The sequence below is a fragment of the Cavia porcellus genome, unplaced genomic scaffold, assembly GCF_034190915.1.
Source record: "Cavia porcellus strain 051 isolate PalLab524CR breed Dunkin Hartley unplaced genomic scaffold, mCavPor4.1 scaffold_4, whole genome shotgun sequence".
NCBI classification, from domain to species: domain Eukaryota; kingdom Metazoa; phylum Chordata; class Mammalia; order Rodentia; family Caviidae; genus Cavia; species Cavia porcellus.
The window spans coordinates 100,640,001-100,653,781 of NW_026947487.1; the positions used below are offsets into that span (position 1 = coordinate 100,640,001).

The window sequence follows — 13,781 nt, forward strand, 5'->3', positions numbered from 1 at the left end:
CTCTGGTTGTACTGTGGGGTCCCAGTATTAAAAAATCTGACTCCCTTGGCTCTGCTCTGGGGTTCAGAGCAGGGCCTAGTGCCATGGTACTCTGGGTACCTATGGAAAAGGGAACTGCGAGGCAACTGTCTGCCTTGAGCTGCCCTCTTGTGAACCCCACTGCCACTCTGCCATATCGTCTCAGCACCCAGCTGGGCTGGTACAGGGCTGAGAGGTGGGGGGCACTTGCTCATTACCTTTACCCACTAAGCAGGTCAGGGGTTTTTAGAATAAAGGGATGAACCGAGAGATTGGGGTGAGCCTCTGAGAGAGCCAGGAGGCTAGATTTCCCTGGGTTTTCTTTCTAACATGGGGAGGCTGGATGGGTCTCCCCTTAATAGCAGGGATGGACAGTCTGATCCTGATTTGGTGGCAGGCTTTAGATGGGTACCTGACCAGAAGGTGAGTCTTAGGTCCAGTCTCAAAATTGAAGCCCCAAAGCTGCTGTCAGGCACTGTGCCGCTCTCCTCCAAGGTTTCTTGAAGCTGGATTTTGCTGTTGTGTATATGCCCAGCATCTGTCTCCTTTTGTCCTGAGTGGTGGGCTCCATATGGGGTCTGAGCAGGATGTACCTCGAGTCTGGCAATAAAAGTATTCTGAATGCTGTAAGGTATTCCAGTCTTGGATGTGCTGTAAGTGTGGGAGAACACAGGTGGTGGATGTATGAGGGCACTAGCGAGGTGGGTATCAGACTGGACCTTTATCTCAGTACCAAAGCATGACTCCTGTTCCCGCCAGACTGCTTGGGGGCAAGGCCAGTCCTACAGGTCACCCTGGCTGGACTTAACCCTTGGCCTCTGTCCTCTTTCAGCTGACGGGTTTCAGATGCCACCCTTCATAGTTTCTTTAGCTCATCTGTCTGCCATAGGTTCCCCTTTGGGGACAGAGCCTGAGGAAGGAAAAGAGACTGCTGAGATTTAGGGGCAGAGAAAGACAGGTAGAGACAGGGACCAAGAGATAGAACCAGATGGAGATGTATGAAGAGAGTCTGAGATGGAACCGTGCATAGGAATGGGGTCCCAGGCCACGTTTTAGGGTGCAGAGGCTGGAGCCTTCCTATCTCCACTGAGTAACAACAGCCTGAACTTCAGGCTTTAATACAACATGGGCCACTAGAGGGCACTTTGGATCTTCTCACCACAATGCCTATAAGAGTGTTAGCTGGGTATGGAAGGAAGGAGTGGCTTTGAAAGGGGGTGAGGATGCCAAAGGGTACACAGGTTTTGCATCTTTGGCCTTGGTAAAAGGGTGACAGCATGACAGGAAGCCTCGTGTCCAGGTCCTCCCCAACCTGACACCCTCCCACCCATGCTATTATTTGTGGTGGCCTTGTAGCCATCCACTGCCACCATGGGTTTCACAGCTGCAGAGAGGGCATGGAGTCAGAGAAGGCTTCGGGACCGCTGTTTCTAGGTTCAAATCCTAGCCCTACTAGCTCTAGCCCAGTAACCTGAGGAGGCTCCTGACCCCTCTGAGCCTCAGTTTCCTCATCTGAAGGATAAAGATAAACACATGCAGGGTGCTCATGGGAGTGGTGATGATTTTGGAAAACATCAGACAATGCATGGTGCACTGGAGGCTTTCAACTGATTGGCTGGTGTAAGTGTGAGAAAGCAAAGCCAGCAGTCTAGTAGTCAGCAGGTTTCTGTATGAAGTTGTTGCAAGGACAAGTTAACTGGCTGCCATTGAGTAACATGGTCCCTCTGCCTGAACAAAAAGACTGAAGGAGCCAGTCCAAGAGATGCAAAATCAGACTTTACCGACCTAGACATGTACACACATACTAAAGCGGAGGGCGCACCAAGGGCAGCACCAGCAGAGGACTCCCAAGGATTGTCATCCCAGGCCTATAGGGAGGAGAGTGGAAGGGTTTTAGGCAGAGGAGATATAAAGTCATTCTTCTGTATTTTAGCAGCACACTCTGAGGAGGAGGGCGAGTTAAGAGGGCACAGGTGAGGATTGGGAAGCTATTGTAGCTGGGGAGAATGAAACCATGGGGTGCAGGCCTTGGGGGAGAGGAAGAAGAGGAGGAGTCTGGGGCCTCCCTGGTTGGGCCACTGGGTGGAAGGAAGCAAGGTTTTGGGTATGGTGTAGAGCCACAGGATATGCAGTTGTGGGCACAAGGCTGAGAGAAATGACTAGCCCAGGAAAGCATAAGAATGTGAGATGTATATAGAACACCAAAGGAAGCGGGAGGGCCCAAGAGCCCATGAGATCAGCAGGCCTAGACAGAATCAGGGAGGTACCACGGGAAAAGAAGCCCTAATAGGAGCTAGAGGAAGGAACAGGACAGGAAGGAGGGCACAGCTCTCCCAAGAGGGGTGTCTTTAGGGTCAGGCAAAATGAGATCAGAGTCCCAGGGAGGCCTGAGGTTGGCCAAGGAAGTCCACAGTGTCTGTCTGCGGGCCTCCGTGGATTTGACACTGAGCTGAGCGTGGTAGGACAAACCCTAGGGGTGTGCATCTTCCAGGAGTACCTAGGTAGAGGGCTGGCCATGACCTGGGGGTGGAGGTTGGAGCTCCTGGTGTAAACTACCTAGGGTCCTCATGGGTCTGGAGCTGGCCAAAGTCCAGATGGAAGCAAAATGTGGGGCCCTTTAGAGCTCTGCACATGTGCATCCCCGGGTGAAGGCCCTCGGAGACCCCCTATGATCCTGCGTAGGATCAGAGAGCGGCCATCCAGAGCAAGGGTCCTGGGCCAAGGGACGGCCAATGAGCTTGGAGGTTAGCACAGCCTGGGGCTGCGGCGACCTCTGGAGTCCGGAAGCGACACCATCAGGGGCGCTGGCGCCGAGTCCTGTCTCGACGCGGCGCGCACGGTCGCGATCCGGCGGCAGGTGACGTGGCGAGGGCGGGGCCTGGCAGCCTTGGCGACGCAGCGGCGGAGCATCCTGAGCGCGCCTGGTCATCGGAGGTAACGGGCTGGGCCGCGGGAGAACCGGGCTGCCCGGCGCGAGGGACTCCGGGACAAGGGGACGTGGACCCCGGCGGGGCTGAGACCGCGCCTCGCGGGAGCCGAACGCTTCGCGCAGCCGCCGCTGCGTGCGGGATGCCGGCCGGAAACGGCGCGGGGTCGCCCGGCCTTCTCCGCGTGGGGGACGCCGCTGACCAGAGGGTGAGACTGGGAGTGGAAAGAGGACTTGGAAGGTGGGGACTGAGTTCAGGCGAGAGGGACACGCCGCGTGTACGATTGCGTGTGTAAGAATGATTGTGTGTGTGAGATAGAGACCCGGGGTCTGATGGTGGCTTTGTGAGTGTGGAGAAGACCACGTGTGCGAAGAGAGAAAAAGCGTGGGTGTGAAGGTGACTTGGGGAGTGTGTGAGAACCCGAGTGTAAGGGAGCTCGTCTGTGAAAGAAAAACTGTGGGTTGTGAGCGTGATTGTTGGGTGTGTGAGAGCCCGAGGGTGAGGGAGATGGTGACATTGAAGCTGGTGTGTGAGAGAGACTGAGTGTGTAAGACTGAATTGTGAGACAGAGCCTGAGTGAATAACCAGGGATGGGGGGCGGGCAAGCAACCCTGTGAGCCTGAGCAGGGCTGAGGGTGCAAGGGGTGAGTGTGCAGGGCAGAAACTAAGCTTCCTGAGGCTGCTGCAGTCTGCTGGGGTCTGGACATAGAGCTCAGGAACAGGCTGCTCCTCTTTACTGCCACTCCTCGGAGCGTATCTGTGTGTCTTGGTATCACATTTGACCATCTCAAGATAAATACCAGGAGATATTTTGAAAAACATTTTGAACATTCTCCACTGAGCATTAAGCCAACATTCTGGTCACCTTGTTGTGTAATGGTCAGTATAAATAGGAATCAACATTTGGCTTAACAGATGTCGTGGAGAACCTCTCACGGGCACTTAACAGTGTGCTTAGTGACACAGTCAGAAAGAATTCGGTCTCTCTCTGGTGCTAGATGCAGCGGGGGAACACTGCCCCAGCCAGCTAATCCAGCAGCGTGGTGGCAGAATGTTCAGCCCTCCGGTGCCTTATTTCTGAGAGCTGCTTCCTTATTGAAGATGGAGGAGGAGCAAACTTAAACCTGTGACTACTTCCTGAGGTCATTTTCACCTCTTTTTGCCTGGTGGGGACCTTTGAGAAACTCCCCAGGCTGCTTGCATTACTGTTGTTCCACTATGGTGGTATGTGGATGGCTTTTACTTCCTGAATTTGGTCACAGACTGTTATTGAGTTGATAAGTTTGATTTTTCTTTCCTGGCAAAAGTGGGAAACCACAGGTCTGATTTCTCTTTTATCTTCCTTGCTTTTACACTCCTTTCCTTATCTGGCTGTGGGCATATTTTTATTGCAGGCTAAAAGTATATGCCAGTTATGAGTCTGATCTCTCTGGAATGTATTTTTGCTTTCCCTTCCTCCTTTTACTCCCCTCTTTCTCTTTTCCTTTCCTTTTTTTTTTTCTTCTATTTGATGACCTCTTTGCCTCTTTAAGTCTCTAAATTGTGAATCTGTTTCTACAAAAATTATGCAAACAGTGCTCCCAGGATTTAGGAGGGTGGGGAGCAGCAGCTGCCCAGACACACATGATTTGAGATGACCAGAGTAATTTTCTGATGAAGTGTGAATGGATTGCTTCACTCATACTGTCCTTGTGAGTATGATAAATCTCAGTAATTGAGGGATGCCTCTAATGGGGATGTAAAATTTAGATTTTACAAAGAAAAATATCCTGCTGGGTAATGTATGTATGTATGTATGTTGAGACAGGGTCTCGCTATGTAGTTCAGGCTCTCTTTGAAGTCACTAAGTAGCCATATTGGCCTCAAATTTGAGATGATCCTTCTGCCTCAGCCTCCTGGTTTCTGGGACTACAGGTGAGTGCCACAACACCTGGCTGGGATTTGCTTTTTTTAACCTAGTCTGATATTGTGCTTTACTTGATGTGTTTAGATCTTTTATAGTTAGTGTAAGAAATTTACCACCTTAGTTTTTCTATTTGTTCTATATCTTTTTAGTTCCCCTTTTCTTTTTTCCTGACTATTTTTGGATTACTTTTCATGATTATAGGCTTTTTGTTTTGTTTTTGTTGCAATATGAAGGTCGAATCTTGGGCCTTCAGATTGAACTGTACCCTCAGTGCTTTTTTATTTTTTAATTTGAGACAGAGTCTTCCTAAATTGCCTAGGCTGGGCTCAAATTTACAATCCTGCTACAATCAGCCTCCCAAAGTGCTGCAACTGTAGGCATGAGCTACACCTGATTCTGTTTATCTCTATTGCTGGATTATTCTTTATATGTCTTCTCTTTTGCTTTCTTTTCGTGATTGTTTTAGGTTTGCAATGTATGTATGTGTGCCTGTATTTGTTTTTATCACACTAGGGATTGAACCCATAGCCTTTTGCATGTTATGCAAGTGTGTTCCACTGAGTTATACCTTCAGTCTGGTAAAGCTTTAATTATTAACAGTGTGCCTTTATATAATTCTATATCGATTTACATGTAATATAAGAACCTTGTAAAAGTATTCTCTTGTTTGTCTTTCCTATTCTTGTGCTATTGCCATCAGATATTTTATTTTTACATGTGCTATAAATCCAGTCTATTGCTACTGCTTTTGCTTTGGCCATCAATTATATTTTAAGCAATTAAAAATAAACAACTTTTGCCAGGTGGGGTGACACATACCTGTAATCCCAGCATTTGAGATGCTGGGGCAGGAGGGTCGCTGTGAGTTCGAGGCCAGGCTGGGCTACATAGTGAGTTCAAGACTAGCCTAATCTGCATAATGAAACCTTGTCTCAAAAAACCAAAAACAACAATAATAATAACAAAATCCAAAAACAACAACAAAAGAAAAAAAAATTTAATCTGAGACAGAGTTTCGCCATGTAGTTCAGGCTGGCCTTGAACTCAGTTTTGTAGCCCAGCCTGGCCTCGAACTCACAGTGATCTTCCTTCCTCAGTCTCCAGAGTGTTGATAAACTGTTTTAAACAAGTATTTACTTTGGATTGTTTGAGATTATCCTAAATCTCTTAGGTGCTTGCCCATGTTTTATTTCTTTCCATTTTACTTTTATGATTTTCTTTTTTAAAATTCCACATTTATTTCCACCTGCTGTTTAACTTTTTCATTAGAGCTTATATTGTATTAATCATAGTTATTTTATTTTATTTCTTGGCAGAAGTGAGGATTAAATCCACAGCCTCAAATGTGCTAGGCAAATGCTGTACCACTGAGCTGTACCCCATCATAGTTCAAATTACTTGTTTGCTGTTTTAAATATCTGAGTCATCCCTAGGTCTGGGCCTATTGATTACCTTGCATCTTGAGAGTGGGTTGTTTTTGTCCTTTTTGTGTTGCTTGTAGTTTATTACTGACTGCCTGGCAGTGGAGGAGTGGAGACAGGAATTTACTTTGGAAAGCCAGTATGCCTCTTTTGCTAAGTTGTTGGTATGAGGGTTTGAGTCAGTTTGGGTTAGAACTGTGTATGGGGCTTTGTTGTTTCTATGGTTCTGTAGAGAACCGCACTTTTAGTTTCCTCTGGTGTCTCTTTAAACATGTAGGTCTGCATAGTTGGAAGGGAGGCTCTATTCTGGTTTGTGCTCTACCTCAGCTTTAGCTCTTCCCTGGGTGTAGTCTCTGCTTTCGCAGCAGCTGGAGGCTGCCATTGCGTGTGCCTGGGTACTTGCTAACCCGGTCCTGGAGAATAAGGAGGTTCTCTGTCATCCAGGGTCAGCCCTAATTTTAGGGAGTGTGTCCTTGAGTTTTGGAGGGCAAATCTTTCTGGATGATTCTTTCCTTCTCATTAGGAAGATACTTTCAATGGTCTTCATTAAAATTTCCTGACCTTCTCCCAAACAGAAAGGGTTTCTTTTCTTGTCCTCTGGCCCAGCTGCCTTGAGAGTAACAACCTTTCTGCAGGGGTTTATAACTCAGTATATATTCTTTTTTCTCATCTTTTTTTTTTTTTTTTTTTTTTGTCTTTTTCATTTTTATCGGTACCAGGGATTGAACTCACGACAGCCTGCTTGCAAGGCAGGCGCTTATGCCGCTGAGCTAAATCTCCAGCCCCTTTCTCATCTTTTTTTGAAGCAGTGTTTCACTATGCAGTTCAGGCTGGCCTTGAGCTTACTTTGTAGCCCAGGTTGGTCTCAAATTTGCAGATCCTCCTGCTGCCTCCTGAGTGCTGGATTATAGGTGTGCGCCATCACGCCTGGCTTATTCTTTTTTTTTTGTTTTTTAGTACGTGAGATCGATATAACGCCAGCTCTTTTTTTGTTTTGTTTTGTTTACTCTGTATTTTGAGACAAGGTCTCACTAAGTTGTCCAAGCTGAGCTTGAATTTGTGATCATCCTGCCTCAGCCTTCCAGATTGCTGGGATTACAGGTGTGCACCACCTTGCTCGGCTAATTATTTGAAAATTGTACTTGATTTTTCTTACCTGTTGCATAGTGATCTTATTGTTTTTCCTACTACACAGGTAAACTGAGTTTTGAATTTCTCTCGCTCCTTGAATTTGCCTCTCTTCTCTTCAACTTTAGTCTAGTGCATTTGCCTATAACACCTGCTTTATGGTAGTTTAAAAAAAAATTATGGTTTGGGGGCTGGAGGTTTAGCTCAGCGGCATAAGCACCTGCCTTGTAAGCAGGCGGTCGTGAGTTCAATCCCCGGTACTGATAAAAAGGAAAAAGACAAAAAAAAAAAAAAAAAAAAAAAAAAAAAAATTATGGTTTTAGGCTATTGTGACTTTCCTTACCGTAGCCCACCCTGCTTCCTCCAGGTTGCACTTTCATATTGCTTTTTTTTCTCTTTTACGTGGCACACACTTGCTCTGCGGAGCCAGTTGCTCTCACTTTTCAGTTTTACTTTTTTGGGTACTGGGGATTGAACTCGTGACCTTATGCTTGCCAGGCAGGTGCTTACACTGCTGAGCTAAACCTCCAGCCCTATTTTTACTTTTTCAAATAAATTTTGAACTGCTTTTTAAAAAAAAGAAAACTTACGATTTTATAAATTTTCTGGCTTTTTCATGTCACGGGTGCAAGAACAATGTTTTTTCCACCTTTTTTCCACCTTTCTCTATTCTAAGTGGAAGCTAGAAGTCGAGGGCTTCATTTTGCACTAGCTTTTTGTCTTTCAGTGAAAATGAGCTTACTTCTCTTCTTTCCTCCTTCTGTTTGCTTCCAGAATGTGTTTTGCAGCATTGATAACCCTGCTGACAAAGGTTTCATATTTTATTGAAGAGTTTTATATTGCCTAATTTGATGCTCACAAAGAGTCAGTAAGGCTAGCTGGGCTTGATGGTGCGCACCTGTTATCCCAGCACTCAGGGCACTGAGGCAAGAGAATTGCAGCGTGTTCGGGGCTGGGGATTTAGCTCAGCGGCATAAGCGCCTGCCTTGCAATCAGGCAGTCGTGAGTTCGATCCCCGGTACCGATAAAAAGGAAAAAGACAAAAAAAGAATTGCAGCGTGTTCAAGGCTTGAGGTACATAATGAGTTCAAGGCCAGCCTGGACTCAAAACAAAAATAAGCAAAAACAAAAACAAAAAAAGAGTCAATGAGGCTGTTTGGGAAGATGAAGGGTGAGGTGCAGCTTGCTGGGCACCTTGGTCTCTGCCTAGGGGACTTGTGATTCTGCATGCTTCCCAGTTCCTGGCTGTACTGCCTTGTGTGCTCTGTGAGGGCGTGGTCTGTACTGATGCTATTAACTCTGTCCTCAGCACAGAGCCTGGCTTAATATCGGTGCTTTTATAGAGTTGTATGAGGTGTGATTGTAAACTGATGAATATTTAAATTTTAAAAATTATTACAGTAAGAGACATAGTGCCATTACTTCCCCTCAAAATACTCCAGCTTGCTCTGAACATATCCTGTTCTTGCCATTTTCTGAAACAGTTCTGGAAATCTTAATTTGTGTCTTTAAAAAAATTTTTTTTTAATTTTAAAGGCAAAAAAACCCCCAAAATTTCAAAACATGATAGTTAGGGGTAAAAATGGCATACACACACATTGCATATTCTTATCCTCAAATCAGTTACTATTTTAGTTGTGCTGTCCTAGCTGCTTTGATGTCCAGAATCAATTAAAAATGTTTGCCTGTCATAATCGAATTGACTTTGTGGAAGAGCCAGAAGTCACACGATGCCGGGTCTGGTGAACAAGGTGGATGAGGACACACCATAATGTTTTTGAGTCTGCCTTTTTGGATGGCACTCAGTAGCGGCATTTGCTATATATTTTTTAATCACGTGTGTGTGTGTGTGTGTGTGTGTGTGTGATTGAAATTTAATGCACTGAGCTACAGGGTCTCACTGAATCACTGAGTTGTGCAGGCTAAACTTGAATTTCCAGTTTTCCTGCCTCAGCCTCCCAGAGCCCTGGAATTACAAATATGTGCCACCATGCCCCACTGATCACATCTTAAAAGACATGAAAGAGGACCTCCAATAGTGCTCTAAAAAGTGGCAAGAATGTTTGATGCAAGAAGGGGTAACCTGAGGCAGTTTAATGGCACTGTCTTTTACTATAAAACTTTTTATTTAATTATCTACTTTTTTTTTTGGTACTGGGGATAGAACTCGCAACCTTGTACTTGGCCGGGCAGGCGCTTATGCCACTGAGCTAAATCCCCAGCCTCTCTGTAATACATTTTTAAAAAATTTAAACATTCACCTAGATATTTGATCACACCTTGCAGAGGAGAAGTAAAGCATGGCCTTAGGGTTGTGTGGGCAGTGCAGCCTGGGACTCAGCCACCTGTTCTCAGGGCACTCACTGAGGTTACATCATAACTTTGTGCCTGGGTGTTTACCAAAGAGATAAGGACTCCTAATTCCTTTGGCCAAGGACAGGCTTCTAGTGATAATTATATCTTGTTATTGAATGAAGATAAAGAAGCCTTAGTTACTCTTAGTTATGTGTGACTCTGCCTCTCTCCTTAACTGAAGGAGGGGTCCTTCCAAAAATTCAGTGGGGACCTTGTCCCTTATTCAGGTGCTAGGGATGAGATTTTAGGCAAGAAATCTGTGACTATATCCTACTCCTCCAAATAAGGCCATTGGGTACTGTAGTTTCACTAGTGAATCCGACTTATTTAATGAAGCCGCATGGGAGACACCAGTGTCAGGTTGCACGAATGCTGCAGGAAGAAGGCTGAAGGAATACCTAGTCTCAGCCCCAGCCCCTGTTCTCCACGTGAGGTCAGATGGGATAGAGGAAGCTGCAGTGGTTACTAGGGCTGGGCTTCTTTGCTTGTTTCTGTTGAGTTAAGTCAGAGAGGCAAAGTCAAATGGCAAATTTGGTCTCTTTGCAGCTGACTTTTACAGGAGAAGAAAGGCTTGTTAGCTGTTTGCTGGTTTTTTTTTTTTTTTTTGGTCTTTTTGACGCAGGGTCTCACTATGAGTTCAGGCTGGCCTTGAACTCACTTCGTAGCCCAGGCTGGTCTCGAACTCAAAATGATCCTCCTGCCTCAGCCTCCCGAGTGCTGGGATTATAGGCGTGAGCCACCATGCCTGACCATGTTTACTGGTTTTATTCCCAGGGATGTCTGGGGCTCACCTGACAGACATGTGACAGCAACTATGCGCTCACGAGCTTGCATAGAGAAACCTGCATGACTTGGAGCCAGTAGAGAAAAGAAAAGTGGTGCTGCCTGCACGCACAGCCCCATCTAAGCAGAGATAGGCTGGCCCAGTTCTTGTGGGCCTGGGGAAGGCTACTGGTATCCCAGAGGAGCTTTTTTACTTGGGCTCAGTTCCAGACTCTGGAAGGGGACTGAGCAGATCAGGTATGAACTTTGGGTGAGGGTTTGTGGAGATTTGAGTTTTCTCTGAGAACTCCTTACTCTTGAACGACTGTAGTTCCCTTGCTCGAGCTCAGTAAGGCCAGGATCAGGCATATACATCTATGCCGAGTAGATGAGCTTTTGAGAAGATGATATACTGATCCTGTTTGGGTATGTGTGTGTGGGGTGATACTATGGACTGAACCCAGAATCTCATCCATGCCAAGGAAGCACTGTACCACTGAGCTACATCCTTGGCTTTTTAAAAATTTTATGTCAGAGCCGGGTGTGGTGGCTCATCATGCCTGTAATCCCAGCACTTGGGAGGCTGAGGTGGGAGGACCATTAGGAGTTCCAGACCAGCCTGGGCTACAAAGTGAGCTCAAGGCCAGCCTGAACTGCATAGCCAGACCCCGTCTATGGTAGTTCAGGCTGGCCTGGGCTCGCTACATAGCCCAGGCTGGTCTTGAACTCACAATGATCTTTCTGCCTCAACTTCCTGAGTGCTATGAACTCACAATGATCTTTCTGCCTCAACTTCCTGAGTGCTAGGGTTATAGTTGTGTACCACCATGCCCAGCAACATACGTATTTTCGTGAAGATCCTTTGGGTCCACTTTCTGCAACAGCAGTATACTCTTGTCTTATAATTTTAGCCCTTCTCCCCACCTGCCCATGCCCTTTGCTGGCCAGTGAGAAGTTGCAGGTATACCTGTGTGTGGCTGGGCAGTGCAAAAGTCCTTTTGTGTGTTTCGAGAGCTGAGACCCTCTTTGTGTTAGAACTGCGTAGACAGCATTACTTAGGATAATGAGAGGCCTTGCAGGCAAATGAGGGGTTTGTACTTGCTGCAGGGATTCATGTCTTCTCTGCAGAGCAGGTTTGTGGGTTTTAAGCCAGGAAGAGGAGAGTAAAGTCAATACTCAGGTGAATCTGTGCTGTGGATGAACCCAGTGCCAGGCTACTTAGGGCAGTAAGAGATATTTTGATGGAAGTCATCATCAGATCATGCCGAGCGTTCACGGTTTTTTTTCCTCAGCAGCAGTGGAGGTCTGACAGTCCATTTGCCTGTTTACTGTGGCAGGAACTCAGACAGGCCTATTTTATTGTGTGCAGCATGTTGTCCCTCCGTGAAGGGACCTGCCTACCTTAGGTCTAAAGCTGAGCTTTGCCGGTTCCTGCCCTAGAATTGATGCATTTGTTTTCTTTTCCAGGCCACAGTAAACACAGGTGTGCAGCAGCTATTTACCATGGAAGCCAAGGAGACCGAGAACCCCGTGCCCACCTACCATCTCCTCCCTGGTGCCAGCCAGCCCAAGGTGGAAGAAAATGTCAGCTCGCCACCTGAAGGGTCCCCAGAAACTATGCAGCTGAAGAAAGAGATCTCCTTGCTGAATGGGGTTAGCCTGGTGGTGGGCAACATGATCGGCTCAGGGATCTTTGTCTCTCCCAAGGGCGTGCTGCAACACACTGCCTCCTATGGGTTGTCACTGGTCGTGTGGGCTCTTGGTGGACTCTTCTCCGTTGTGGGTGCCCTTTGTTATGCAGAGCTGGGGACCACAATCACCAAGTCAGGGGCCAGCTATGCTTATATTCTAGAGGCCTTTGGGGGTTTCATTGCCTTCATCCGCCTGTGGACCTCACTGCTAATTGTTGAGCCTACCAGTCAGGCCATCATCGCCATCACCTTCGCCAACTACATCATCCAGCCCTCCTTTCCCAGCTGTGATCCCCCCTACCTAGCCTGCCGTCTTCTCGCAGCTGCTTGTGTGTGTAAGTATGGGGGGCTCAGTGTGGAGGGGACGTGGGTGTTGTCACAGTAATGTGAGACCTCATATTTGAATAATTTGTTTTGTACTTTCGGGGGAGGGGAGGGCTACCCTTTGAAGTAATTTTACCAGAGTCATTTGCTCCTGAGAGTTGAGTAAGCATAAAGGATGGGGATGAGAAAAGTTTGTATCTGTTCATGACTTTTGGTCTCTTAACTCTGGGATGTCCCTGAATTCTGTTTCCAACTCTGTGACAGGGTTGGTATATGTCTTATATCAGGTCTTTTTTGTTTTGGTCAGGCATTTTGATTAGTGTTAGCATTGCTAGTTGTGACTTAACTCAGAGAGGGATGTCAGTATCAAGGCCTTTATTATTTATTTTTAGAAAATTTCAGCTTGTCATTGTAAACCAGTTTGAAGGCATCTGTGAGCAGACAGGTTCCTAGACTGTGGAGGTCTCGTATCCCTCAGCCCCCAAGACCCCCCAGCTCTCTGCCACTGCCACTCCATGGCCTGGTGTAAGCAGCAGGCATCACACCATAATGGCTTTTTCCTGTTGGTGTTTCACATTGTTTTACACTAACTTTGTAAACAAGCTTTGCCCACAACCAGTGAGAGGAAAATGGCTTCTAACCGACATTTAGGTTTCTGAGGATGGAGTTGAGAGATCCCCGTAGCCTTTTGTTTGTCTTCCTTTTGCTCTTTTAGAATGGGAAAGAGGATTGCATGTGAAATCACAGAAAGGAGAGAAGATTGCTGTGAACTTACCAGCATTATAGAGCTAAAGCTTTACCTAGCCCAGAGAGCCCTCTTTCTTAGCACTGTGCTAGCCAGAAGCACTTAGTTATACTATGTTCTTCCCTTGTCTCTGCTTGCAAAAGCTTTGGCTGTATACACAAGGTGTGACAAAACACATGGTACATACTTTAGTTAAAAAACTATTATAGTAAAAGACACATTGCTATTACTTTTTCTCAGAGTAGTATTCTTGCTTTGAACACACATAGCCCATCATTCTTGCCTTTTTTTTTTTTTTGCACTGGGAATTGAATTCAGGACCTTGTACTTGCCAGGCAGGTGCTGTGCCGCTGAGCATATCCCTGGCCTCTTGCCATTTTTTTGAATTAGTTCTGGATGTTCTTATTTGTGTCTTTATGAGGTGCAATCAAAAATATGGTAAATGCTCCTAAGTTCCATATAGCAGAAAAGCAGGGTTATTCAACAACTCTGGCTGTTCCCCAA

General features: G+C 46.4%; 2 protein-coding genes across 6 annotated transcripts in view; both read left to right on the plus strand.

The window, feature by feature from the left end:
* Positions 1-652, plus strand: part of Pla2g15 (phospholipase A2 group XV) — an 18,427-nt gene extending 17,775 nt beyond the window's left edge. The window contains exon 6 of the mRNA XM_003471999.5: positions 1-652. This exon is cut by the window's left edge and continues 1,151 nt beyond it. The gene's annotated coding sequence lies outside the window, so the exon portion shown is untranslated.
* A 2,233-nt stretch (positions 653-2,885) lies between these two features.
* The window catches only part of Slc7a6 (solute carrier family 7 member 6), a 30,561-nt gene continuing 19,665 nt past the window's right edge, over positions 2,886-13,781 (plus strand). For 2 of the 5 annotated variants that reach the window (XR_002791779.2, XM_003471998.5), the window contains exons 1-2: positions 2,892-3,153; positions 11,985-12,543. Coding sequence is in view for 4 of the 5 variants with exons in the window: in XM_003471998.5 (XP_003472046.2) it covers positions 3,088-3,153; positions 11,985-12,543 (625 nt within the window). In the remaining variant the exon portion in view is untranslated. Of the gene's footprint in view, positions 3,154-3,209; positions 4,637-4,721; positions 4,860-11,984; positions 12,544-13,781 lie in introns of those variants that run through there. The other 3 variants (XM_063247560.1, XM_013154811.3, XM_063247559.1) reach the window with 3 other exon arrangements.